This window comes from Macaca nemestrina, chromosome 1, assembly GCF_043159975.1.
Source record: "Macaca nemestrina isolate mMacNem1 chromosome 1, mMacNem.hap1, whole genome shotgun sequence".
Classification (NCBI taxonomy): domain Eukaryota; kingdom Metazoa; phylum Chordata; class Mammalia; order Primates; family Cercopithecidae; genus Macaca; species Macaca nemestrina.
In genome coordinates, this window is record NC_092125.1 from 197,520,440 (window position 1) to 197,546,784 (window position 26,345).

Consider the following 26,345-nt stretch of genomic DNA (forward strand, 5'->3'; position numbering starts at 1 on the left):
GAGTGGAAGCCATTGAACAGTTCTCAACTGCGCGTGCCACTGTGAGTTTGCGTTTCAGAGCCCTCACTCCCTGTCTTTGTTCACTCATTCTGTTACTATTTGCTGAGGGCCACCCAGGCCCAAAGCTCTGTTCTAGACACTTTGGAGACCACAGTGAACAAAGTAGACAAACATCGCTGCCTTCATGGAGCTGACTTTCTAGTGGGGTTGAGACAGATAATACACAAAACAAATAAATAACTCACGGGCCGGGCGCAGTGGCTCATGCCTGTAATCCCAACACTTGGGGAGGCTGTGGCGGGTGGATCACAAGGTCAGGAGTTCGAGACGAGCCTGGCCGATATGGTAAAACCCTGTCTCTACTAAAAATACAGAAATTAGCTGGGCGTGGTGGCAGTTGCCTGTAATCCAAGCTACTTAGGAGGCCAAGGCAGGAGAATCGCTTGAACCCGGGAGGCAGAGCTTGCAGTGAGCTGAGATTGCACCACTGCACTCCAGCCTGGGCAACAGAGCGAGACTCTCATCTCAAAAAATTAAAAAAACTCCCAAAGTTACTGCCCACTGATCTGATTTCCAAGTTCCAGACACAGTGCTGAGCGTGACTCACATGATCTGTTTAAACCACACAGCTATCCTGTGAGGTCAATATCTTAAGTCCTTTTCTCACAGATGAGGAAATTGAGGCTTAGAGATGACATCTCTTGTCCAAAGTCATAGCTAATAAATAGTAAACTGGAAAATGGAGGCAGAGCCCCAGGGCTGCCTCCCACTAAAGCCCACGCTCCCAACTCTTTCACCATAGACTCTGTTGCTTTCCCTTTCCCCCTTGTCCTTGGCCCAAATCCTTTAGGGAACCGGGGCTTACACCAGCTCCCATCCCTCCAACATGGAGAACTTGGGGTTGTCTCCAGGATCCTTCATCCCCACCCCACACGTGAGTGCGCCCTTTCTGTGCAGTGGCAGAGCCAGCCTCATCCCAGGTCTTCACACACGTCCTGGTGAGCAGGCTGCTGTAATACAAGCACTTACAACTCCCTCGGAGGCTCCCCCGACTGCTGCTTCTGCTGGAGAGCCAGGCCTGTCCCCAGGGCTGCCCGTGTGCAAAGCCAGTAGCACCTTTCCCCAGACCTGGGGGTTTGGTTGGAGTCACCACAGCCTCTGCTAGAGGGATCTGGGTGCCAGGGGTATACCCTAACTCCCTGGGCACCACCCCCATGGCCCAGCACAGCCTGACACCCTCCACAGTAATCCCCAAAGCATTCCTATAGGAGATAGAGCCAGGCTCCTCCCTCTACCCAGCCTGTGAGTGGGGCTGTGGCTGTTTGCAGGGCTCGGGCGGGGGGCTGGCCCTGGTTGGGACTCCTGTCTCACAGCACCAGGCTAGAGTGGCCTTCATGTGCAATCAGAAGCTCTGTGGGCCTCCCTGCTGTTGCCAGCAGCCTATCCTTCTGGCTCTTCCAGACTCGTGCCAGTCTTGGAGGGTGAAACAAAGGGATCTGACTGAATCAGAAAGAGTCTTCGACTGGGAGACCAGAGACATGGGTTCTCAATTCTGGCCTTGCTGTTGAACAAGCCGTGTGACCACGGCCTCCAATCTCCTTCTGACTTCAGCTTCCTCCCTCCTGGGTTAGAAGCTGAAGTACCAGCCCTACCATGTGGGTTTCGGGCCCAGGTCTGCCCTTTCATTTGTTCCCCATGTGCCCAGCATGAGCATGGGGCATGGGGCTGTGAAAAGGCAGACCTGGTCTGGCCCTCATGGAGGTGATAGTCTGGCTAATAACCGTGTGAATTTGGGGAAGTTACAGACCTTTCTGGGCCTCCGTTTTTTCATCTATAAAATAGGGATGGCAGTAGTAGTACCTGAGGGATTAACTAATGCCCTTAATCAGCCGGGCACCGTGCCTTACTCCTGTAATCCCAACATTTTGGGAGGCCAAGTTGGGCGGATCACAAGGTCAGGAGATCGAGACCATCCTGGTTAACGTGGTGAAAACCTGTCTCTACTAAAAATACAAAATATTAGCCAGGCATGGTGGCAGGCACCTGTAGTCCCAGCTACTCGAGAGGCTGAGGCAAGAGAATGGCGCGAACCTGGGAGGCGGAGCTTGCAGTGAGCCGTCTGGCATGATGATTTGCTGAAAGGGAAGCTTGCAGGTGCAGTGTCCCCTCAGAAGCCAAAGCCCAGGGAAGGTTGCCTGCCCAGGTCAGGCTCCCAGCGAGTTTGTCTGGGGAGGGGCCAGTCATACGTCCAGGTCAGGGCAGAGGCTCAGGCTGAGGGAACCCTCCGCAGGTCCTGGAAGCAGATCCTTCCTGCCTAAGCCAGCAGGACAGCTCAGCAGGAAGCATCTTCCAGACACGGGAAGAGAGGCAGCACCTTTTTTGGAGCCATACAGAGCTAAGAATGGTGGCACAAGTAATCGGTTCTGTACTGGCGACCCCACTTGGTGGAGCAAGTTCTAGGAAGAGGGGGCTGTCCTCGAGTCAGCCATGGGGTCAGCCACACAGTCACCGCAGCTGCTCTTTGGCACCGGGGGCTGGAAAGAGCCAAGGATGACACAGCCTGGAAAGAGCTTGGGAGAAGCTCGTCTTCCACAGAACTACCTGCTGTACCAGCCAGGGCAGGTGCTTACTCCCCACAACAGCCCTCTGTGGTAGGCAGCAGCACTATCCTGAAGGTGCCGTGGTACCTTCTGAAGATACAGGCTGAGGCCTGTAATGGCACTGTCATGCACACATGGCACACCCTCTCCCGGTTAAACTGCTTGCCCTTCACTGGGCCCTGGGCGCCCAGGGAGATGACACTAGGGTGCCTAGCAGCATCCCTTCCACGCCCACGGAGAACAAAGTTGTGTTCTGGTGTCCAGGCTGCCACAGCCTGCTGGTGTACCGGAGGGTGCATCGCAGGGAGTGGGCAGGGCCAAGGGCTTTCGAACGCTCCAGTAGTCCTCATATTTCGCATTTGGGGGAGTGGGTCAGAAAATGGCTGGCACATGGGAGGTGCCGTATTGCTGCTGGGTGGGTGGACAGGTTGCCCTGAAAGCAGGCAAGCAGCAGGGCCTGACGGTCAGATGTGGGCCCACTGAACAGCCATGTGGCCTTGGACAGGGCCGATCACTGGACCTCAGTGTCCTCAAGCCGTGGAGTGCAGTTAGTGAAATAAAAGTATTTCTTCCAGTGCTGTCCTAAAGCGGGTGCTCGGTTAGATGTCTGCTCCTTTTTGCTTTACAGATGAGGAAACTGTCACAGCGATGTTAATTAAGTGGACATCCTTCATTTGGCAAATACTTGGGTCCATGCTAGGCACTGGGGCTCAGCAGTGAACACCGCAGGGAGGCACCTGCACCTGAGAACTTCCCTTCTAGAGGGCAGACGGGGAGTCACAAGTAGACAAAGGAGGGGACTCTGCAAGTGGTCGTCCGGGTCGTGAAGGAGGCAGCAGGGTGTGGGGACGGTGACAGGCGGAGTGGCTGGCTCATCTGGAGCCAGCTAGTTACCTGCTTTGCCAACGTTCTTGACCCCCTGCTTGTGAGCTGCTGTGCTGGGTGCTGGGGCTGCAGACCCAGGCCTGGTTCCCAGGGCCTTGCCGTCTGGCCGGGCAGGGCAGGTGCTGTGAGCAGGTGCAGAGTGAGCCCTCTCCTCGGGGGTCAGGAGAGGTGCATCCTGAGGAACAGGGGATGGGGGAGCACAGGCAGGAGCTCAGAGGATGGCTCTGGGGGCACCGGAAGTGAGGGTGGCAGGTGGAGGGAGGGCCCCGGGTGGGATTCCAGGCTGGTGAGCCGTGGTGGTGCTGCAGCCTGAAGGCTGAGTGTGGTGTGTGTGCCCGCAGGCCGGCCGTACCGTGGCAAGCCCAGTGACATGTGGGCCCTGGGTGTGGTGCTCTTCACCATGCTGTATGGCCAGTTTCCCTTCTACGACAGCATCCCGCAGGAGCTCTTCCGCAAGATCAAGGCTGCCGAGTACACCATCCCTGAGTGAGTCCTGCCGCCCGGGGGGCGGGGGGCGGCCAGCCTGATGGGCTCAAGGCAGGGAAATGGCACAGTGAACCTGGGCATCCTGGCCACAGACCCAGCACCACCTACTGAGCCCTCCTTCCCAACTCCCTGCCTCAGGGATGGACGGGTTTCTGAGAACACCGTATGTCTCATCCGGAAGCTGCTGGTCCTTGACCCCCAGCAGCGCCTGGCTGCTGCCGATGTCCTGGAGGCCCTCAGTGCCATCATTGCATCATGGTAAGTGGACGGGCACTGCACTGGGCACCAGGCCGCGTCCTCGGGGCCTCTGCCCATCCTACCCAGAAAAAGCAGCCTGCAGTCAGCCTGCTTCTCTGCCAGTTAGAGTCCGATTTCCAGATTCTCTGCATGGGCAAGATCAGGAAGGCGTAGGCAGAGCTGACGGTTAAGCGACTATGGGCTGCCATAGCTGCCCAGGCCATGCCAGTGGGGGATGGGCATTGCCTCACTGAATTCTCACCACCACCTGTAAAAGAGAAATTGTCCCCCTTTATGGATAAGAAAACTGAGGCTCAGAAAAGCAGAGTCTCGTGGCAGGAACACAACCCAGGTGTGTCTGACTCCAGCTAAGTCTGGGATCAATGGACCTGGTCTCTCTGGGGCCAGCCTGACCTGTCTGCCTCCCTGCAGGCAGTCCCTGTCATCTCTGAGTGGGCCTTTGCAAGTAGTTCCTGACATCGATGACCAAATGAGCAATGTGGATAGCTCCCAGGAGGTGAGTTGGGGAGGGCAGATGGGCCGTTACCCAGCCCCAAGGGACGGGCTTCTGGGGGCAGGCAGGGCAAGGGCAGAGGTGGCAGCTCCCCGCCGTCCACAGGGTTTCCCTGGTCTTCTTGCCCAGCCTTGGGGTGGGAAAGGGAGACTTCAGTCCTCAGCCTGAGCTGCCTGGGGCCTGCCTTGGGCTTGGTGTAGCTGGAGATCTTTGGCCAGAGAGGCCTGTGGGGCAGCCAAGCTGGAGCCAGTGCCTGAGTGGCCCAGGCCAGCCCTCTCAGCCTCCTCCTGCTGCCCACATCACATTTCTCTGCCCCTGTGAGTCAGAGTTCTCTCTCACCCTTCCTGCTTTTCATTTTTCAGATGATTCATTTCTCCCTGTTTCTTTCCTCCCCATTCCCTGCACTGGAGAAAGTGTTGGGCCTAGGGTGGGGGCAGAGACTTGGCACCAGGCAGCAGCGGGCAGGTGATCTTAGGGTGCCCCCTGGAGGGCAGGATTTGGCCGAGCAACAGCATTGCTGGGCCCTGGATATTGGAAGGACCTTCCCTCCCTGGCCCACCTTGGAGCTCCACAGTGAGCAGTGTGTAGGTACGACCAGGAGGGGCCGTGCCTGGGAGAGCCTCCCAGAGCCTCCTGGCCCCCGAGGACGGAGAGTTCCAAGCCCTGCCCACCTCCAGCTTCCGCCCTTTAGCTGTTTGGCTAGCCCGCAGTGAGCGCCTACCCCGAGGGCACGTCGTTCAGCCCTCAGTGTGGGCCTGCGCGGCCTGTGTCCTTAGCCCCATGTTACAGAAAGGAAGCTGAGGGTGAGAGAGGTAAGGACTTTCCCAAAGCCACACAGCTTAGAAGTAGTGGAGCTGAGCCTTGAACCTAAGTCTGATCCCGAAGCCCTGCTGTCCTCTGTGGTGACTGGCACGGGGACACCACTTCAGCTTCTGTTACCATCTGCCTGGACCACCCCAGGGACTCAGCATGGGGCCCCGTGTATGTGGCTCCCCCAGGTGCTGAGCCCCTAGCCCAGGGCTTGCTCGTACCTCTTGACATGCACTGGCCGCCTCAGGGCTCAGAGAACCTTTGTGAGAGGCCAGACAGCTAAGGCTTCTGAGGTAAAGTGACCTCTCACGCAGCCAGTGAGTTAGGAAGCGTGAGTCTGCATCAGTCCCAGATCCGAAGGGTGGCCTGCAAGGCGAGTGCTGGTTGGCTGGAGGGTGTCAGGGACCTGCCCTCAGCGCTACTCCCACCGTCTGCCTTGAGGCCTGAGGCTGTGGTGCCTGGAAGGGTGACTGCAGCAGCCAGGCTGCCAGCATTCATGCCTGCCCTCTGCCACACTGCCTTCATCTGGGTTTATCTTTGTCTTGCTCCTTCCCTCACGCTGCCTTCATCTGGGTTTATCTTTGTCTTGCTCCCTCCCTCTCTCCCGGCCTCAAAGGTGAAGGTGACGGAGGAGTGCTCCCAGTATGAGTTTGAGAACTACATGCGGCAGCAGCTGCTGCTGGCCGAGGAGAAGAGCTCCATCCACGACGCCCGGAGCTGGGTGCCCAAGCGGCAGTTCGGCAGTGCGCCTCCGGTGCGACGGCTGGGCCACGACGCACAGCCCATGACCTCCTTGGACACGGCCATCCTGGCGCAGCGCTACCTTCGGAAGTAACAGCCTCAGCCAGGGCCACCAGCACTGCTGCCACCTCTTCCAGCCCCAGCCAAAGGCATGGCTGTCAGGGCTGGGCCCTGTAGTGCTGGACTCTCCCGGGCCGCAACAGGGACAGGGCAGGGACAGGGACAGCCCAGGTCACATGTGGGGTCAGCAGAGGTACCACGAAGCTACCTTTTGGGATGATTGCTCGATTGTTTGGTTTTTAAATCTGAGAAGCCTAGATAACTAATCTGCTTTTAATCATGATGTTTTAATCTACCTCTGTCTCTTTAACCATGCTGTCTCTGGACTGAGCGAGAGGGAGGAGGAGGGAGCCCACTCACCCCGCCCCAGGGCCTTCCCCAGCGGCCACCACCTGACCTGGGGCGCTGCTCCCCACAGTCCAAATAAGCTGAAAGTGCAGCTCGCTGCGTGCCCCAGAGCGAGTGTCCCCTTCTCCCTGCTCTCCCAGGCCCCTGCCACAGCCTCTTTCCATCCTCCTCCTTCTGACCCAGGCCCCTCAGTCCAAGCTTTGGAAAACCTTCACCTCATCTTAAGCCGAACTCAAATATATTTATTTTTTTACCGTACCAACTTCTCTCCCATCTCTAGGTGGCTCAGACCATGGCCACTCCCTGCCCCTAGCCTGGCTGGACAGCAAGGAGTCCACAGCCCACACGTGGGCTCCCTCCTCACCCCCAGGCAGGGAAGCCCCTCCTGCTGGCCCCTGTCCCCTTTCAGCCCACCAGTCCCTCTCTGCTCCCGGTGATGGGAGGCCTTTCTAGACCTGGCTCTTTCTCTCCCATCGCAGTGGCTTCTCTGAGGTGCTGTGCACGCGCGTTAACCTGTTCCCTTCTCCATCCTTCCTTGTGGTACCAAGCTCACGTGGACTCCCGATGCAGAGGGGCCCCGGGGTTGGGCTGCAGGCCTGGCTGTGAGTTGGGGGGCCTGCCAGTATGCTCTTCTACCCTACTCTTGGGTTTAGAGGATGGTGGGGACATCTCCTGTGCCCTTGCCTCATAATAGATGTGGTGTCTCTCCCAGTGGACCCTAGCAAGGGTCCTCCATGGGCGGTGGGGACTCAGGAGAACCGTAGGGACCGGGGGAGCCTGCCTGCCTGGCTTGAGAACAGCCCTGCTGCCCTTTTGAGCCGAGATTTTGAAGTGGATGCCCGTCTTGCCAGAAATGCTGTTCTCACCAGAATGCCCCCCTCCCCTTGCCCTCACTGGACTTGGCCCTGCCTGATGCCAAGCAAAGACCCTTCCCCAGAGGCCTACCCCCCGTATGTCCTCAGAGAGGCTGAGGGTTCCCTCCAGCAGTCATGGGCCCTGCGGCGCCTCCTGCCTGGCCCTGCTCCCCAGTGGGGAGGTGACTGTGTTTCCCAGAGTGTGAGCTGCTCTCCTCCCCCGAAAAAGCTGACTCACTGTGAGTGACCTTGGGCAAGTTCCCAAACCTCCTTGTGCCTCAGTTTCCCCATCTGGAAAAAATGGGGCCACCTCTTGCCAGCAGTAGCAGGGCTGCCCATGCCCCTTTCTCCCCATGCCCCATCCAGCACTTGGGCGCCTCATGCCTCTGCCTCAGTGGGCCTGTGGGAGCCCACTGGAGCCCAGCACTTACTCCCCCTGAGCAGCAAGCCTGCGTCTGTCTCAGCTGTGCAGCACTGAGGGCCAGGGTCTTGTGCTGCGGGGCTGGCGGATGCCCTCTTTTCTATATTTATTTCATAAAAGTCTCCTGCGGGAGCGGAAATGCAGTCCGGCCTAGGGCTCCCAGCCCTGACTGTCCTCCTGTGAGGGCCTGAAGCTGGGCCAGGGCCCGTTGCGGCGGAACCCCCGCTCAGCAGCCCACCCGGCCCCTCCAGGCTGCTGCCCGTGCGTGGTCTTTCTCCTCCTTTCCAAAGCAATAGCCGCCGGGTCTGCAAAGCCCTGTCAGACAGACTGGGCCCTTCCAAGGTCAAGCCATGTGTCTGATTACATTTCTGGTGAAGCAAAGGAGAGGAGGATGGGCCAGCCCTCACTGGGTGTCACACACTGAGAGAAGTCCTATTGTAAAGAAACGGAAAAAGTCACAAAAAAGTTTGTATAAAGACATATTTTTGTACTACATGGGGACTCTTCCTGCATGTCAGCAATAAAACTTCCTGATCTGGAACCACTGTGGCCTGTGTCTCCTGCGTTCTGGCCCTCCCTGCCTGCGTCTCGGCCTCTCCAGCCCCAACCCAGCCCCATCTCCCTCCATCGCAGCCGAGTGATGCAGGATTCCCAACTGGCTTCCTGCAGCTCTGAGTGCGCCCCTCCCTGCTCTCTGCAGCCAGCAGGTGGCACCTGGCACCACTGTCTTGGCGGGGGTAGGGGAACCTGAAGCGCCCAGCAGTCTCTTGAGACCTATGCATCCGCCCACTGCCCATGTGGGAGCTCCCTGCTTGGCTTGGCCCACCCCCTGACCTTGCATGCAGGAGGTAGCGGGGCATCCCAGGCAGGGTATTGATCATACCTCTGCCAAACTCCATCTGGGGTGTGGGAGCCTGTTGCCCCAGACTGCCCATATGCCCATGTCCCCATCCAGGGCAGCCAGGGAAGGAGAAGGCCCAGCCAGGCCTCTTCCTGCTCCACCCTCCCCCTCCCTCTCCTCAATAGGAAGCCAAAGGCTTCCTTCCTTCCTTTCTTTCCTTCCTTCCTTTGCTTAAATTTAGACTTTGGGCTGGGCACAGTGGTTCATGCCTGTAATCCCAGCACTTTGGGAGGCTGAGGCGGGTGGATCACGAGGTCAGGAGTTCAAGACCATCCTGGCTAACACAGTGAAACCCCGTCTCTACTAAAAATACAAAAAAGTAGCCGGGCGTGGTGGCGGGCGCCTGTAGTCCCAGCTACTCAGGAGGCTGAGGCAGGAGAATGGCATGAACCCGGGAGGCGGAGCTTGCAGTGAGCCGAGATCGCACCACTGCACTCCAGCCTGGGTGACAGAGCGAGACTCCATCTTAAAAAAAAAAAAAAAAAAAAAAATTAGCCAGGCGTGGTGGCGGGTGCCTGTAATCCCAGCTACTCAGGAGGCTGAGGCAGAGAACTGCTTGAATTTTCTCAAAAAATAAAAGAAAAAAATTTAGACTTTGCAGATTGCACTTCATTCTAGCAATGAAGCTAGAGGCAGGCTGGCCCCTCCCCGGCACACCACAGCACCCACGCGGACCCACTTCGGTGTCCAGCCTTCCCCGGCACACCACAGCACCCACGCGGACCCACTTCGGTGTCCAGCCTTCCCCGGCACACCACAGCACCCACGCGGACCCACTTCGGTGTCCAGGAGCCTACACCCAGGCCACCCAAGGAACAAGATCTGTGCAGGCAGAGCCCCTTCCCAGTCAGGGGTCCACAGAGCAAGAGGGGCGCCTCTCCAAGACATGAGAACGCGCTAATCCCCTGCAGTGCTTCCGAGCATAGCCCCAGGCCCCTCACTCCTCCCTTCACCTCACAGTTCCACACCTGCCCCAGCAGCCAGCTGTCCAAATATTTTGCCCATTACATTTGGCCCATGCCTTTCCCATCCTGGATGCTCTGCTGGGAGGTGCCCCACTTCCAATCCACCAGTGCCTCTCTCAGCTCTGGACCTTGTCTCTGTTCAGCCTCACTCTTGTCCCGCCACCCGTTAAGCCTCTGTTCAGGGCACAGATACCTCCTGGGCACCTACACGTGTCACTCTTACATTCAGCAAAGCACAAGACAGGAAGCTCCCTGCAGGCAGGGGCTTTGTTTTGCTCACCCTTACCTCCTCAGCACCTGGGTCTGGGCCTGGTACACCTTGGCACTCCTGAACAGTTTGACGTATTGATCTAAACTTCTTGGCTGTGAGTTGGTCAATTTAAAGCAAAAAAAGTGCACTTCCTGGATTGCTGTTCCTTCACAGGTTTTTACTGTGAGCCCTGTGGCAGCAAAGGAAGGGGAAAGTACCAGAAGGATGGGTGGGACTAGTGCAGTCACACTGACCACTCGTGTGCCCCTGAAAGGTCAGACCAAATGACAGCTGAGAAGCTGGCATCCCCTTTAGCCACCCTGTCTCCAGTGTCCCTGGGAAGAGTCAAACCGGACCTGTCAAACTAGCGGAAGTGGGAAAGGAAGTGAGGAACAGTCTTGGTGGCTGGATTGTTCAGGCTCTGAAGCCAAGTTGGCCTTGACTTTCTCTGTCCCTCCGTCCCTCTTTCCCTCCCTCCCTCTCGTCCTTCTCTCTCACACCCCATGTCCAAGCCACTGCTACTCCTGTCGGCTGGCCCTACCTTCAGAACACAGGCAGAATCTAATCACTTGTCACAGCTCCACTGCAGCCACCCTAAGCCTCCATCTCCGGCCTCCTGGTCTCCCACTCTTCCCCTGCCACAGTCCAGGCAGCATATGGTAGCCAGAGTGAGCCTTCAAAAACCCTGATTGTGTCCCTCTTCTGTTTACAACCACTCCACGCAGTGGTTCCACTCCACGCAGGAGAAAATCCAAAGGTCTGTGTGGCTTATAAAGCTCTGCACCGTGAGTCTGCACACCTGGGTACCTCCCCACCTTCCCAGCCCTTCACCCCTCACTCTATTCCTGCTGCTCGGGCCTCCTGCTCCTGAGCAAGCCGAGCGCGCTTCCACCGCACGGCCTGTGTACAGTTAGCCGAGAGAAAGGACGAGTAGGCCCAAAGTCAGGCAAGCCATTTTTATTTGTCCTGCCAGGCTGCTCCTTGACAGGCAGAGGAGGCAGCCCCACTTACAGACTGCAGCAGGGCTTCACAGGGCGAGGAACTGGGTCGAGGTGTGTGAACCGAGTTGGGCTGCAGGTGTCTTGATTGCCTCCTGGAGATGGTTTTGCCAGCTTTAGTTAGCAGGTGTTCTGACCGCATCTTGGAACCGTTTGCCGGTTCAGCTGAAGTGTTCTGGACAAACAGGTACTCGAAGGGTCAGTTGTGGCGGGGAGTTTGCCGATAGCCTTCGGGGAGCTGTGCGGAGGTCACAAAGGACTGTATTGTAAGACCCATGGGAAAGGAGAGGAACAGTCTGGTCGGGGTGACCCTAACATTCCAGCCTTTTAATAGATGATAGAAAAGGGGGTGTTGTTCTCATCAGGCTGCTTCTGGCTGAGAGGGAGTGGTGGTTAGGGGGAGAGGCTGGAAGGTAGGGGTTAGTTTTGGTTCTGGCTTTGAAATTGTTGGTATTCTTGGAGTAGCATCATGTCTTGTATGGTTCCGTGGATGAAGGCTCAGATGCGGTTCTGTAAAAACTTGGGTAAAGAGGCCGGGCGCAGCCGGGCGCGGTGGCTCACACCTGTAATCCCTGCACTTTGGGAGGCCGAGGCGGGTGTATCACGAGGTCAGGAGATCAAGACCATCCTGGCTAACACGGTGAAGCCCTGTCTCTACTAAATATACAAAAAATTAGCCGGGCGCAGTGGCGGGCGTCTGTAGTCCCAGCTACCCAGGAGGCTGAGGCAGGAGAATGGCGTGAACCCGGGAGGCAGAGCTTGCAGCGAGCAGAGATCGCGCCACTGCACTCCAGCCTGGGCGCCAGAGTGAGACTCTGTCTCACAAAAATAAAAATAAAATAAAAATAAAAACACTGGATAAAGAGATGTAAGAGGCTGGACCCAAAGATTAGGAAAAGGAGAATGATTATGACGGGTATGGGAGTGGGAGTAGCCAGGAGGCCCAGGAGCTGAACGGCCATAGGGGCCAGGAGGGGCCACGTGGAAGAGCTGTTTTCCCGGATTTTTTGAGCCCAATCCTTTAATTTTTTTTTTTCTTTTTTTGAGACGGAGTCTCGCTCTGTCACCCAGGCTGGAGTGCAGTGGTGCTATCTCGGCTCACTGCAAGCTCCGCCTCCCGGGTTCACGCCATTCTCCTGCCTCAGCCTCCTGAGTAGCTGGGACTACAGGCGCCCGCCACCACGCCCAGCTAATGTTTTGTATTTTTAGTAGAGACTGGGTTAGATAGGATGGTCTTGATCTCCTGACCTCCTGATCTGCCCACCTTGGCCTCCCAAAGTGCTGGGATTACAGGCGTGAGCTACCATGCCGGGCCAGTCCTTTCATTTTTTAACTGCATCTTGAACCAGGCCTGCCTGATTGAAATAGAAGCATCATTCTTCATCTAGGCAGAGGCAGAGACCTCCTTTTTCTGCGGTAAGTAAATCGAGGCCCCTGAGGTTTTGAAGGCCTACTTGCGGCTAGGGAGTCTAGTTGGGCCTGCAGGGTTGATACGGTGGATGCTGGGTCATCAGTGTTATCGGAGGGGTCCTTGGATAGGGATTTGTAGTAATAGGTAGAGGCTGCAATTCCTGCAACTCGAGTTCTTGCAGCTGCTGTAATGCCTAACCCTATTAGCAGGGGTATGAGCTGTATGGCTCGGTGTCTGCGGGATAGTGTTTGAATGTGGAAGGGTAGGGGTCTATCCGCAGGGGCTATGTCTATTTTTGGACTAAAGAAGACTAGTGTGCAGGTTCCTATCCAGTTAGTGGGTAAGCAGAGATAGGTGGAAGTGCCGCAGAGAAAGAATATGCCCTGGCTAGGAAGGCAAAATTGGAGGTCTGTGGCAAAGAGGGGCTTTAGGATTTTGTTTTCTGACCACCAGCCAGAGAGAGAGGAAGACAGGGCCGCCCGGGTGAGTGGTTGGAAGGGGCGGGTTGAGGTTAGTTGGCTAGCCCTACTGTTTCGTTTTCCCAGTGTAGGAGGAAACATTGTGTGTCCACTAAAAGTTGTTCCCCAGTGGGGGCTCTGGCTACCTGAGCTTGTAGACAATTGGAGGTTGGGTGCGGGCTAGGGCACGCAGTCCATCCTGCAATTGTCATACCGGGTTTGTGTCGATCAATGCAGAAACCTGAGTTTATTGTGTTGAGATTAGTGGTTTGGATTTTTGGGGGACCAGAAAATTTGAGTACTTGAGTGGGATTGTATATTGTTAGCACCTGGATACCAGCAGGTGGGGTGAGCTGTAGTTGCATGAGCCTGTGGGGAGACTGCCTAAAGGGGTTCCTGAGGGAAGGTCACGCAGTATACAAAGGGGTGCCTGTTGGTCTAACTTGGTATCAGATGTAAATGCCCCTAAGATAACTTTGTTCCTGGAGGTGGAGGGGGTGAGGTCAGTTTTGTAACTTTTAAGTGCATTTACCCCTCCGGAGCGTTGATAGCGAGGAAGGAGTGTCGTGCTGGTGAGGGTCCAATCTTGAAGTGGGACCGAGAAGGCATTTTTTGATATGGTTTCTGAGGGGCGGACACAAAACCAGCAGTTTTGTGCGAGGTCAGGATTGGTTTGGTTAAGTATTGTGTGTGCCTGTTGGATGGTTCGTTGTAGATGGAGTGGTAGTGAGGAGGAGAAGGGAAGGAAGACTAAGCAGGCAAAGGATAAGAGTGAAGGTGAAGAAATCGATTTCATCTGGGCTAAACTCACACAGGGCCCTTTGGAAGGTGAAATCAGTCGCCCAGTTACGGAGTGCTGTGCGAGTGGGTTGTTCTGGGTAAGAAAGAGAGTGAAGTGGCAAGACAGGCAAAAGCAGGACATTTAGGAGGGGCAGTCACTTATTAGTGGCCTTTATTCTGCTATGAGGAGGCTTATGAGACTAAAGTTCCACCCTGGGGGTGTTACAGTATATATTCCTATGGCAAAGAGCAGAGTAAGTGAGGCAACTATAAGGACAGCGCAGTAAAGGGTTTCGATATTTCACAGTAAGGGGTGGTAACTTACCTGTTACGTTTCATGGGGGGTTGGGGGTGGGGTCTTCTGGGATGGGTGTAAGGCTGAATCAGGTCGGTCCAAGGAGGGTGCTGGAGTATTTACAGGGAACAGCTGGTTACAGTATTTACAGGGAATAGTCGGTGGCAGGTCAGCTGCAGGCGTCCTTTTTAACCTGGAAAGATGGTACCAAGAGTTACGTCCTGACAGCCTGGCTGCAGTGGGGATAGTGAGAAGAACTTGGAAAGGGCCTTCCACTTTGGTTTAAGGTTTGTTGGAGTGAGGGTTTTTAGGAAGACATATTCTCCTGGGAGGAGAGTTTGGTCGGTGGGGCCTCGGTGGGGTTTTGGAAGGGCCTGGTCAGCTTGCTGGCGGAAGAGATGACGGATGAGGGAGAGTGCTGGGAGGTATTCTAATTGAGAGTTAGTGGGGATATGTTTTGTAAGAGGAAAGGGCGTCCATACATGAATGCAAATGGACTGAGGAAGGAGGGGGCTTTTGGACTGGCTGTGATGCGGGCCAGTGCTATGGGTAAAAGGGAGGTCCATGGTTTTTTGACTTCAAGAGCGAGTTATTTTGGTTAACGGAGTCTTGAGAATTCCATTTGCCCTTGCGACTTTTCTGGATGACTGGGGTCGGTATGGGATATGGAGGCGCCACTGGACACCAAGGGACTGAGAGACTTGTTGGGTGATTTGAGAGAGAAAGCTAGGGCCATTGTCTGATTGTATGGACCGAGACAGAACAAGTCTGGGGACGATTTCTGTTATAAGAATTTGAGAGACTTCTGCAGCTTTTGCCAACGGGGTAGGAAATGCTTCTACCCAACCTGAGAAGGTATCTATGACGCTAAGAAGATACTTGGTTTTTTTGATGGGAGGCATATGTGGGTGGAGTCTGCTTGCCGGCCCTCCCCTGGAAGTGTTCCTCTGAGCTGATGCGTAGGGATGGAGGGAGAGTCGAAGGCCCCTTGGGAGCAAGTAACAGAACATATACGACAGTTTGAGGTTACGTCTCTTAGTGAGGTGAATAGATGGGGGGAAGAGAAATAAGGGCGAAGGAGCAGGTACAGGGGGTGCGCACCGATACGGAAGGATTGGTGAAGAGATATCAGAATTAGGCCGGGCGCGGTGGCTCAAGCCTGTAATCCCAGCACTTTGGGAGGCCGAGGCAGGCGGATCACGAGGTCAGGAGATCAAGACTATCCTGGCTAACATGGTGAAACCCCGTCTCTACTAAAAATACAAAAAATTAGCCGGGTGTGGTGGTGGGCGCCTGTATTCCCAGATGTTTTTGCCAGCTTTGGTTAGCAGGTGTTCGGACTGCATCCTGGAACTGTCTGCCAGTTCAGCTGAAGTCGTCTGGACAGTTACTGGAAGGGTCAGTGCAGGGCGGCAGGGGGGTTGCCTTTAGCCCTGGGGGAGCTGTGTGGAGGTCACAGAGGACTGTATTGTAAGACCCATGGGAAAGGAGGGGAACGGTCTGGTCAGGGTGACCCTAACACTCTGCACCAGTGATTCTTTCTTGAAGGCTCTTCTTCCAGGTATTTCCGTGACTTCCTCCCTCACTGAGGTGACTGCTCAAAATACCACCTCCTCAGTGAGGCCTTCCATCACCTGTCCACCTGGTCTTCTCTAACCCCTTATTCGTTTTTTGTTTTCATTGTGTTCATCACAACCTGACATATATCCAATTATCGATCATGCCCGTCTCCCCCGTTCAAACGCTGAGCTCCATAAATGAGGGCGGGAATCTTTCCTGTTGTGGCCACTGTAGGGGAAGGGGATGAGGCGACTGGTCACCACAATGACTGGCAGTTACAACGGTGGCGCCAGGGACTCCAGACAGCCCTGGAAGGAAGGCAGATTCTACATCCTGCACGACGTAAGTGAAAGGCTTGTTTTGAATGACCAGAGCTGAGGCTCTAACTCCATTTTGCATATAAACACAAAGTGTATGCATTCTAGTATACACTGAATTTTCCAGGAATGCAACTCCTGTGTAAAGAGGAGGAAACGTGCACTTCATTGTGTTCAGAAGTTTACCAAGAGTTCATCGTTTCAGACGCTGACACCACCACACTCCAGTGTCAGTCTGTGCACAGAGCTTCCCCAGCAATTGGGCACTTCACAAACACACTATCATTACCTTGTATTTCTTATATACTAATAAGGACCAAAAAACCATTGGATGAATTTTAATTAGATATAAAGGTTGGTATATTAGCCGTAAATTTCATTTCAGAAGCATAAAGGGAGCAACAGCAAGCATTATGAAAAGGCAGCTTTGGGTCTGAGGGGTGGAGAATCATGGGCTAGAGTTGCCCCGTGGAAAGTGGTGGGGAGCATGGACTCTGCAGTCCAGTCCAGGCCACTACTTGCAGCCATGTGACTCCACAGGCACTGCTTAACCTCGTGGAGCCTCACTTCTCTCTTGGCAAACGGGAGCCATGCTATAAAATGCACAGGATTACTGGGAAGACTGAAGGCTCGGAGCGTGCCCAGCATTTGGCAGAGTGCCAGGTGCCAGAAAGGGTACTCAATGTCCCTATTATTGTTTTCTTGTTGTTGCTGTTTTGTTTTGAGACAGGGTCTTCCTCTGTCATCCAGGCTGGAGTAGAGTGGCACAATCACGGCTCACCGTAGCCTTGATCTCCTGGGCTCAAGCGACCCTCCGACCTTAGCCTCCTGAGTAGCAGGAACTATAGGTGTGTGCCACCGTGTCCAGCTAATTTTTGTCGTTTTCTATAGAAGCGGGGTTTCGCCATGTTGCCCAGGCTGGCTGGTCTCAAACTCCTGGACTTAAGTGATCTGCCCACCTCGGCCTCCCAAAGTGCTGGGATTATAGACATGAGCCACCACACCGGGCCTATTATTGTTCATTTAGCAAATTTTTGCCAGTATCCTCTTTCCAGCAGCTGTCCCGGTGCTGGGGTCATGGAGACACTCAAAGGACTCAGGAGGCCCCTGGTGAGTCCCCATCTTCCCTCCATCCAAGACCTATCCCCATGGTTGGGTGAGGCCCATGTCAATGGCAGAAAAGACACGGCCAGGCTTCAGTTTGGCCACTGGGGCCGGGAGCAGAGCTGTGCTTGGGTTTGCACCGGGTCCTGAATATGCCAGCACTCCCAAGGCCCCTCCCATAGGCTCTGGATCTCTCAGCCCCCCGACCTTCCATCAAGGCCTGTCCTTCCCGTGTTTCATCTTAGGAGCACTCTCCGTGCTTTCCAAGGTGACAAATCTCTAGTCTCACAGGCAGATAGCAGTCAACAAGCAGGTGGGTGAGCAGACAGCAGGTAAGTCCTAGGCAGACAGGCAGCGAGGAGGTAGGGAGGAGATGGGCAGGTGGATAGTAGGGATGAGGGCCAGAACAGCAGGTGACAAACCTGCAGAGAGATCCGAAGCAGGTGGCTGGGCTGACCCACGGACAGGCTGGTGGGCTGGGGAGCAGCAGGCAGTCAAGCAGCTAGGCAGGGGGTGGGGAGGGCATGTGGACCGTGGGGACAACCACATTGGCCAAAGGTTTCAGGCACCTTCCCCAGGTCCTCCAGGAGCAGCGCTTCTCAAAACCCTCCAGGGCAAGGCTGCTGCTTCTCCCACCTGGCCTGGCTTGGCCACAGCAAGCCCTTGGGGAAGACAGCACTCTGGTTAATGTGCGTCCCTCTCTTTGAAGCAGCCAGCAACCATCTCAACCCTCATCCTGCTCCACTAGGGCTGAGTCATACCTGACGCACTCCAAACACATATGTCACATACCAACCCAGACACAAACACAATTTTGCCTGCAGGCAGAGATACAGAGAGCTGCATAGCACAGAGGTGCATGCAAACAGCTTGACAGAAACAGATCCAAAATTTTAGACTGCACATAGAGGAGCACACACGTGGACTCTCACAGACACAGGTATGTGCCACACGAACTGAGGCACACAACACATGTGGTCATACAAGCACCCTATAGCACACACCGATATTTCCGTGGATGGCAGGCATTAAACATGCTCATGCACTCCCAGCAATGCTGCACATAAATAAGCTACCTGTGCAAACAGTCAGTGACATACATCTCTTGAAGAAATAGGAATACAACCCACAGAAACTCAATATTGCTGACGGTCTTCAAATCTCGGCCAAAGCAGTGGGCAAATTCTGGCCTCATCTTCACCTCTCAGCCCGATCACACTTGGCTAATCATGTCCCTGTTCTGGCCTGTTTCTCCTCCTACTTCACTGGTCTTTCCTTGCTGACTTCACCTCCAGGAGACCCCTCAATGGGCTTGAGCTTCAGACCCTTCTCTCTCTGCCCCCTTAGCCCAGGTGGGTCTCATCCACTTCTGGGGTGGTAAATCCATGTTATGTGGTAAGGACTCTCAAATATCATTTCCAGCCAGATTCCTGGGGGTTCTACTTGCCTTGCCAACACCTGCACCTGGATATCTAATGGGCATCTCAAGTCTAACCTATCTACAGTGAGACTGACTTCCCCCAAACCTGCTTCCCACATGGGCTTTCCTCAGGTGCCCCAGCCCAGTATGAAAGTGTTCTAAACTCCACTCTCCCTCACATCCAAGTCCAGTGCAGGAACTCCCTTCAGAACACCACCTGAGTCTGAGCCCTCTTGCCTCTCCACTGGCCCCGTGAGGGCTTGGACAGCTGCCAGCCTGCTCACTACCCTCCCTGCTCCCCTTCTTGCCCACAGTGGCCCACCCTACACTGAACCACCACAGGGATCTTTCCAAAATGTGTCACAGGACCATGACACTCCCCTGCTCAATGCTCCAGGGGCTCCCCACCACACTTACACTAAAAACCAAGCACCCGGGCACGGTGGCTCACACTTGTAATCCCAGCACTTTGGACACCAAGGTGGGCAGATCACCAGAGGTCGGAAGTTCGAAACCAGCCTGACCAACATGGAGAAACCCTATCTTTACTAAAAATATAAAATTAGCAGGGTGTGGTTGTGCATGCCTGTAATCCCAGCTACTCGGGAGGCTGAGGCAGGAGAATCGCTTGAATCCGGGAGGCAGAAGTTGCAGTGAGATCGAGCCTTTGTACTCCAGCCTGGGCAAAGTTCATCAGCAAGGCCAGCGAGTCCCTGCATGGGCAGCCCCTGCCACTCTCCCCTGCACCCACACACCATCTACATGGCTTTCTGCTCTTGGAGGGAGGTATCCCAAGCACGCTCTTACTCCTGCCCAGACACTATCCCCAGATCCTGGCACAACTGCCCCCTCCTTAGGATTCAGGTCTCACTGTGGATGTCCCTGTGAGAGCCACCCCCAGGTGTTTTCCATCACATTATCCTATCCTGTCACCCCCCCAGCACTTAGAAGCATCTGAGATGATCTTCTGTTGTTTCTCCAATTTAGTGTCAGCTTCATGGGGGCAAGGATTTGTGTCTGTTCTGTTTATTGTTAAATCCCCATTAAAACTGTCCCTCAGGGCCGGGTGTAGTGGCTCACGCCTGTAATCCCTGCACTTTGGGAGGCTGAGGCCGGCGGATCATGAGGTCAGGAGATGGAGACCATCCTGGCTAACACAGTGAAACCCTGTCTCTACTAAAAATACAAAAAATTAGCCAGGCGTGGTGGCAATTGCCTGTAATCCAAGCTACTCGGGAGGCCGAGGCAGGAGAATGGCCTGGACCCGGGAGGCGGAGCTTGCAGTGAGCTGAGATCGTGCCACTGCACTCCAGCCTGGGCCACAGAGGGAGACTCCGTCTCAAAAACAAAACAAAACAAAAAACAAAAAAAACCCTGTCCCTTGGTATTCTCAAGGGATTGGCTCCCTCCCATAGACACCAAAATCCGAGGATCCTCAAGTCCTTGATGTAAAATAAATTGGTTCAGTATTTGCATTTAACCTACACACATCCTCCTGTATACTTTAAATCATCTCTTGATTACTTATAATATCTAATATAATGTAACCACTATGAAAATATACTATTGGCTGGCACGATGGCTCACACTTGTAATCCCAGCACTTTGGGAGGCTGAGGTGGGTGGATCACTTGAGCCCAGGAGTTCAAGACCAGCCTGGGCAACATGGCAAAACCCCATCTCTACAAAAATTAGCCAGGTATGGTGGTGCGTGCCTGTGATCCCTCCCAGCTACTTGGGACAATGAGATGGGAGGCTCACTTGAGCCCAGGAGGCAGAGGCTGTGATGAGCTGAGATAGCACCTCTGTACTTCAGCCTGGGTGACAGAGTGAGACCCTGTCTCAAAGAAAAATAAAATAAAATATATCTATTGTTTAGGAAATAATGACAAGAAAAAAATTCTGTACATGTTCAGTACAGATGCAATTTTGGTTTTGAATTTTTTTTTTTTTTTTTTTTTTTTGAGACGGAGTCTCGCTCTGTCGCCCAGGCTGGAGTGCAGTGGCCGCATCTCAGCTCACTGCAAGCTCCGCCTCCCGGGTTTACGCCATTCTCCCGCGTCAGCCTCCCGAATAGCTGGGACTACAGGCGCCCGCCACCTCGCCCGGCTAGTTTTTTGTATTTTTTTAGTAGAGACGGGGTTTCACTGTGTTAGCCAGGATGGTCTTGATCTCCTGACCTCTTGATCCGCCCGTCTCGGCCTCCCAAAGTGCTGGGATTACAGGCGTGAGCCACCGCGCCCGGCCGGTTTTGAATATTTTTGATGCAAAGTTGGTTAAATCCACAGATGCTGTGAACTAGACTAGGAAGTGCTAGGCATACACAATATTTGTTGACTAGTGGCTGCACAGATGTATATGCAGACATACTCGCCCCCACAACAATATTCAAATACATCACATTAATAGACAAATATACAGATGTGGGCAAAAATACCTCCCCACACATTCACAGAACAGACTCAACAGTCACAAAAACACCCAGGAGTCCCTTTTCCATCCCCATAGGAGTCAGTCCTGGTCCTCCCCCATCTAGATATGCCCTCCACTTGAACCCAGTCTCGGGACTGGGGGAGTAGGGGTCTGCAGCCCGAACAGAGAAAGGGTCGCTGGCCCACAGGCCTCAGGCAGCGCCTTCAGCTATGTCTGCAATTTCCTCTCCCCCTTCCCTCCTCCTCTCTAAGGCTCCCGCCAAGACGGCCTCCCCCTCATCCTAGCTCCAACAAGGGAGGGGAGGCCCATGATGGGGGGCCCCGGGGAGACAGGGCAGAAAGAAGCCCCCAGCCACACACACTGATCACACACCACATTGCATGCACAAGCCCAGGTGGGAAATGCGTGTGTGAGCACAGGTAGGTTTAGCCTTGGGGTGGGGGGCGGGATGGGGTGGGATCTGCCACAAGCCGCCACAAGCTGCTTGGTGCACAAGAGCGCAGGAGCTTGCAGGCACAGAGGCCCCACGCTGGGGACTGCGAGGCTGCTGGACGGTGCCTGGCTCAAAGCTGGAGTCTAACAATCATTAACCCTGCGTGACCAGACCAGAGCTCGGCCAGGGGGCACATTCAAGCCTGGGCCCAGGGAGGAGGGGTGGACAGTCCCCTCCCTTCCAGACCGGCATGGGTCTGGGGAAGAGAAGCAGCCTTCCCTGGATGGGGCCTCCTAGGAGGGGGAGCGGTGGTTTTGAGCTCAGGCTTTAGGGTCAGAGAACAGCAGGTTCAAATCCCGACAGTTTTTGTAAAGTCAATTCAATCTCTCCAAGACTCTGTTTATATTATCTGCGAAGTGGGGATAATGGTACCACGTCGTAGGGTTGTCAGCCGGAGTAAGTCAAAGAACCTGTCCAGGGTTCAGCCCTCGGCCCGCACGCAGGCAGAGCTCCAGCCTCGCTGTTGTTGTTGTTAGTGGCCTGGGGGCGGGTCCCTGCCGCGGCCTCCCCGGCGGTTTCCTGTGGGGGACGGACGGCCCGCGGGCCGGGATCTCCCTCCTCCCGGCTGCCCGCTCCTCTCCCCTTCCTCTCCCAGCCCTTTTCCTCCCCGCCTCCCCGCCCGCCCCGCCCCGTCCCTCCTCTTTCCTCGGAGGAAACTTTCCGCCGGCTCGTCCCTCGGCCCGTGTCCCGCCCGCGCTGCCGCGGTCTGGGAGCCCAGCGGGGCCGGAGGGGCGGCCGGGCCCAGTGTATGCGGCCGCTGGACGCGCCGGGGCCGGGCAGCCGGGAAGCGGGGCGCTGACGGTGAGTGGGCCCGGCCCCGGGCCGGTGGGTCCCCGCAGGGCGGCCGGGCGAGGAGGGAGGCGGTTTCCCTTCCCGGAGCCCGCCTGGGGCGTGGAGGCTCAGTGTTCCTATCCTCCATCCCGTCCGGGGACAGCGGAACCGGGCCTCAGCTGGGGACCTCACCAGGGGGCGGGGCCTCCCGCGGTCCCCGGCGCTGCTCCCTGGGCTGGAGGGGCGTCCGCGCCCGGGAGAGGGGTTCCCCCCGGCAGGGCCCAGGGCCGCCACGAAGTTAGGGAAGCGCTCTTTCCAGGGTGGAACCTGGGGCCGCGGCTCCCGGGAGAGGAGCTGCCCGCGGAAGGGGTCGGGGTGGGCTCCAGGCTGGGAGGAGGATCTGACTTTGCTGACCTCGCAGGCTGGCAGGGGAGCTGCCCCCCAGAGCAGCATGGATGCCCCGCGAAGGGACATGGAGTTGCTCAGCAACAGCCTGGCTGCCTACGCGCACATCCGCGGTGAGGGCGGGCGCCGGAAGACTGGGGGCCTGAACCCTTCCCTGCCCACCATCCCCTTCCCTCCCCAGCGCCTTGCCCGTCCCCTCCGCCCCGCTCCCCGCCCCCTTGCCCGCTGGCGGTTCCCTAATGCCCTTCGAGTAGGGGTTACGGGCCTCGTCCCCACACCTTGAACCTGGGGTCTGTTGGAAGTGGGACGACCCTCACCCGCCCGGCCCTCTCCGTGACCCCCGCCCTGTGCCCCGCAGCCAACCCCGAGAGCTTCGGCCTCTACTTCGTGCTGGGCGTCTGCTTCGGCCTGCTGCTCACCCTCTGCCTGCTCGTCATCAGCATCTCGTGGGCGCCCCGCCCGCGGCCCCGGGGCCCGGCTCAGCGCCGGGACCCCCGCAGCAGCACCCTGGAGCCCGAGGACGACGACGAGGACGAGGAGGACACGGTGACGCGGCTGGGACCCGACGACACGCTGCCGGGCCCCGAGCTGTCCGCGGAGCCCGACGGGCCCCTCAGTGTCAACGTCTTCACATCGGCGGAGGAGCTGGAGCGGGCGCAGCGGCTGGAGGAGCGTGAGAGGATCCTGCGGGAGATCTGGCGCACCGGGCAGCCGGACCTGCTGGGCACAGGCACGCTGGGGCCCAGCCCCACGGCCACGGGCGCGGGCACCCTGGGCCGCATGCACTATTACTGATGGGCCCCGGCTCCCGCTGCAAGGCGCTTGGGGTACCGGACCTGCACATGAGCCCAGACCTGCTCCGGACCTTCGGACTGCCTTGGCCCCCACGGCCCCCAGGTGCTACTGGGCGTGGACCGCCAGCCCCCGCGAGTCTCTCTTCCCCAGTCCTGCCAGAAGACCCCAGGGGCGGGGAGGGGGCACGATGCAGGGTCCCCACTCCCTCTCTGGGGGTGATGAAGAGGTGAAGTGACCAAATGAAAGAAAGCTGCATTCTCAGTGACTCAGTCTCTCCCTCTGTTACTCCTGCCCCCAGCGGCCCCCAGGCTCCTGCCACGCAGGGGTCCTAGGGCTGAGGCCCCCCCTTGACTCCCTTACCCTAGCTGCACCACCCCCACCCACCAACCCCACGACACAGCACACCTGCCCGCGTTCACTTCACAGCCAGCGGAAAGGCAGAAGGCCACAGGCCTGCACCCAGCCTCACACAGAGCAAGTGCACGCGCATTCCTCAAAACGCATTCCTTACCGGCAAACGCCTGGGCACACGTAGCCCTGTCCCCACAGTGCCTTGGGTTCATACATTGCAATGACACACACACACCAGGCCTCGGGACCCTGACCTAGAGGCTAAGGTCCTACTAGCCCCGGTGTAAGCATGCGTGCTGGGCTGGGCCGTTCACGTCTTCACCGAGGTGCGTTCAAACGAGAGGGCAGGGGTCCCTCTGAGCGGACAGGGAGGCCAGCTGGGAGGGGTCCGAGCTCGCGAGAAGGCCCGCTCGGCTCCTCCCCGGCGCACAGCTGGATTCCGGAATCTAGGCCGGGCGTCAGAGCCCGACCCCGCCTGGGCCCCTCCTGCCCGCCATTTCTCCAGCGCGCTGCTGGCGTCGGAAGGAGACACCATCCCCCGCCCCTCACCATCCGGTGGATAAAAATAGCCGCGCGCAGGCCTTGGGAACGGTAATGGGAGCCACATGTTGGACAGATGTGCCCGGGAGGGACCGTCAGGAATGCGGAGGCCCAGGCCCTGCCCCCGCGCAGACCCCGCCCATAGCGACCAGACCGGCGTGGCCCCTTGCGAGGCAGAGTTTACTTTCTCGAGTTTCCCAAAGTCGTGTGCAAGGACGTGGGTGGCCCCAGCCAGGACGGGCCGCGGTCCCTTCCCAGGCCCGCCCTCAGTAGGTCTGCGTCTGCGCGTGGATGATGCGCGGGTTCTGGGACTTCTGGGTCCCCTGCATCACCTGGACCTGGCCGGGAGTGAGGTGGAGACTGTGTCAGGGGGCCACCCGCCACCAGCCCGCTCCCGCCAGGACCCGCGCCTCACCTCCAGCCGCTGGCGCTGCTCCTTCTCGCTCTTCAGCTCCTCCCAGATGTCGGTCAGCTTCCTCCTGCGGGCCAAGGCGGAGGTGAGGCGCTGGGCAGGTGAGGGCTAGGGGGGACCCTACCTTCCACAACCCCCGCCGCTACCCACTCACTCCAGCTGCACCCCCATCAGCTCCAGCGCCCTCCTTAGAGACTCCACCTCGCCCCTCAGCGACGTTACATCGACTCCCTCATTCTTGTTTTCCGTGTAGTTTTGCGGAAGCAAGGAGGGGAGCGTGAGTGTCTCTTGGGAGTCTGGAGACGGCTTGATAGGATGTGTTTTTTGGGCAAAGGCTGTTTCTATAGGGGGCACCTCCTCTTTTGGAGCCACTTCCTCTTTCGGGGTCACCTCCTCTTTGGAAGCCACTCCCTCTTTGGGGAGCACCTCCTCTTTGGAAGCCACTCCCTCTTTGGGGAGCACCTCCTCCTTGGAAGCCACTCCCCCTTTGGGGAGCACCTCTTTGGAAGCCACTCCCTCTTTGGGGAGCACCTCCCCTTTGGAAGCCACTCCCTCTTTGGGGAGCACCTCCCCTTTGGAAGCCACTCCCTCTTTCGGGAGCACCTCCTCTCTCAGAGGCCTTTCCTCATTGGGGGATGCCTCCTCTTCAGGGGTCCTCTCCTCTTTGGAAGGTGCCTCCTCTAGAAGCGTTGTAGCCTCTGCCTGGGGGTGGGGCTTCTCAAGAGCAGGCCTGGACGCTGGCCCAGACTTCAACTCAGCCTGGTGTGGGGAGCTGTCCCCTCTAACAAGGGGGCATTTCATCTCTCCCAGGCACCTCTCTGAGGAAGGAGGCTGGAGTGGGGGTGCCTCTGGTGTGTGGGCCTTCTCCTGGGATGATGGAGCCTCTTTGGCTACAAAGGACTTGACCTTCTGCAGGGCTTCCTCCGAAGAGAAGTGATGGAATTGAGTGTCATCTCTGGTGGACACCTCTTCTTCAGAAAGCTCTGGAGTCAAGACCTTTTCTCGGGTGGGGGCCTCATCCCCCAGAGGGGCCATCTTTGGATCAGGGACTTTATCCATTGGTGGGACTTCTGGGCCACTGGCCTCTTCCACTGAAAAGAGCCTCTCTGGAGTGGAGGGTTTGTCCACAGTCAGGGCCTCCTCTGGGATGGAGTTCTCTGGGATAGAGGCCTTGTCCTCTGGAGTCACCATCCTCTCTGGGGTGGGGACTATGTCAGGAGCTGGGATCTTCCCCGAGGTGGAGTTCCCTGGGATAGAGGCCTTGTCGCCTAGAGTGAGGGTCTTCTCTGGGGAGGGGACCTTGTCAGGAACCGGGATCTTCTTGGAGCCGGGGGCATTCTCTGGAGCTGGGGGCCTCTCTGGAGTTGTGGTCTTGTCCAGCATGGGGGTTCTCTTCACAGAGGGGGCCTTTGCTGGGCTGCTGTGCTCTTCCTCCTGCCATGATGGGAGGTGAAGTCTCAGCTGAGGTTGAGTCTGGTTCCCCTTGGCCTGGGAGACTTCACCTGTGCACACCACAGCTGGGAACCAGCCTCTGCCCAGCATCCCCTCTCCCATGTCTCCTGCCCCTCACCTGACTGGACACAGAGCGTTGCTGGGGAGTCTGGGTTTTGGATCGCTTTCGGCCAGGGTGACACGAACCCCCGCTTTGGAAGCCACCATTGGGGCCTAAGAGAGCAGAACTTCAGGGACCCAAGCCTACTCTGACCCTCAGTCTCTTCCCCTCTGTCCAT

General features: G+C 56.8%; 3 protein-coding genes across 8 annotated transcripts in view; 2 read left to right on the forward strand and 1 right to left on the reverse strand.

Annotated features, from left to right (window-relative positions):
• Window positions 1–8,497, forward strand: part of LOC105494721 (serine/threonine kinase 40) — a 48,794-nt gene extending 40,297 nt beyond the window's left edge. For both annotated transcript variants that reach the window (XM_011763447.2, XM_011763448.2), the window contains 4 exons: window positions 3,827–3,971; window positions 4,110–4,229; window positions 4,641–4,725; window positions 6,149–8,497. In XM_011763447.2, the coding sequence (XP_011761749.1) occupies window positions 3,827–3,971; window positions 4,110–4,229; window positions 4,641–4,725; window positions 6,149–6,367 (569 nt within the window). In that variant the 3' untranslated portion in view covers window positions 6,368–8,497. The remainder of the gene's footprint in view (window positions 1–3,826; window positions 3,972–4,109; window positions 4,230–4,640; window positions 4,726–6,148) is intronic.
• Window positions 8,498–11,013: 2,516 nt separating this feature from the next.
• LOC105494719 (SH3 domain containing 21) overlaps window positions 11,014–26,345 on the reverse strand; it is a 28,742-nt gene continuing 13,410 nt past the window's right edge. For 4 of the 5 annotated variants that reach the window (XM_071096066.1, XM_011763441.3, XM_071096070.1 and 1 more), the window contains 6 exons: window positions 26,186–26,280; window positions 24,770–26,049; window positions 24,619–24,682; window positions 23,824–24,541; window positions 14,045–14,207; window positions 11,014–11,308 (listed from right to left, as the gene is read on the reverse strand). In XM_071096066.1, the coding sequence (XP_070952167.1) occupies window positions 24,470–24,541; window positions 24,619–24,682; window positions 24,770–26,049; window positions 26,186–26,280 (1,511 nt within the window). In that variant the 3' untranslated portion in view covers window positions 11,014–11,308; window positions 14,045–14,207; window positions 23,824–24,469. The remainder of the gene's footprint in view (window positions 11,309–14,044; window positions 14,208–23,823; window positions 24,542–24,618; window positions 24,683–24,769; window positions 26,050–26,185; window positions 26,281–26,345) is intronic. The other variant, XM_071096065.1, reaches the window with a different exon arrangement.
• Window positions 21,979–23,577, forward strand: LOC105494718 (eva-1 homolog B). Its single transcript, XM_011763440.3, has 3 exons — window positions 21,979–22,142; window positions 22,534–22,630; window positions 22,876–23,577. Exons 2-3 carry the CDS (start codon window positions 22,564–22,566, stop codon window positions 23,310–23,312), a joined length of 504 nt encoding a protein of 167 aa, XP_011761742.1. The 5' UTR covers window positions 21,979–22,142; window positions 22,534–22,563; the 3' UTR covers window positions 23,313–23,577.

Bases quoted from the DNA above. Each gene is read 5' to 3' on its own strand.
- LOC105494718 (XM_011763440.3), top strand. From the start codon at position 22,564: ATGGATGCCCCGCGAAGGGACATGGAGTTGCTCAGCAACAGCCTGGCT. The intron at 22,631-22,875 runs GTGAGGGCGGGC...TGTGCCCCGCAG, and splicing joins TGCCTACGCGCACATCCGCG to CCAACCCCGAGAGCTTCGGC.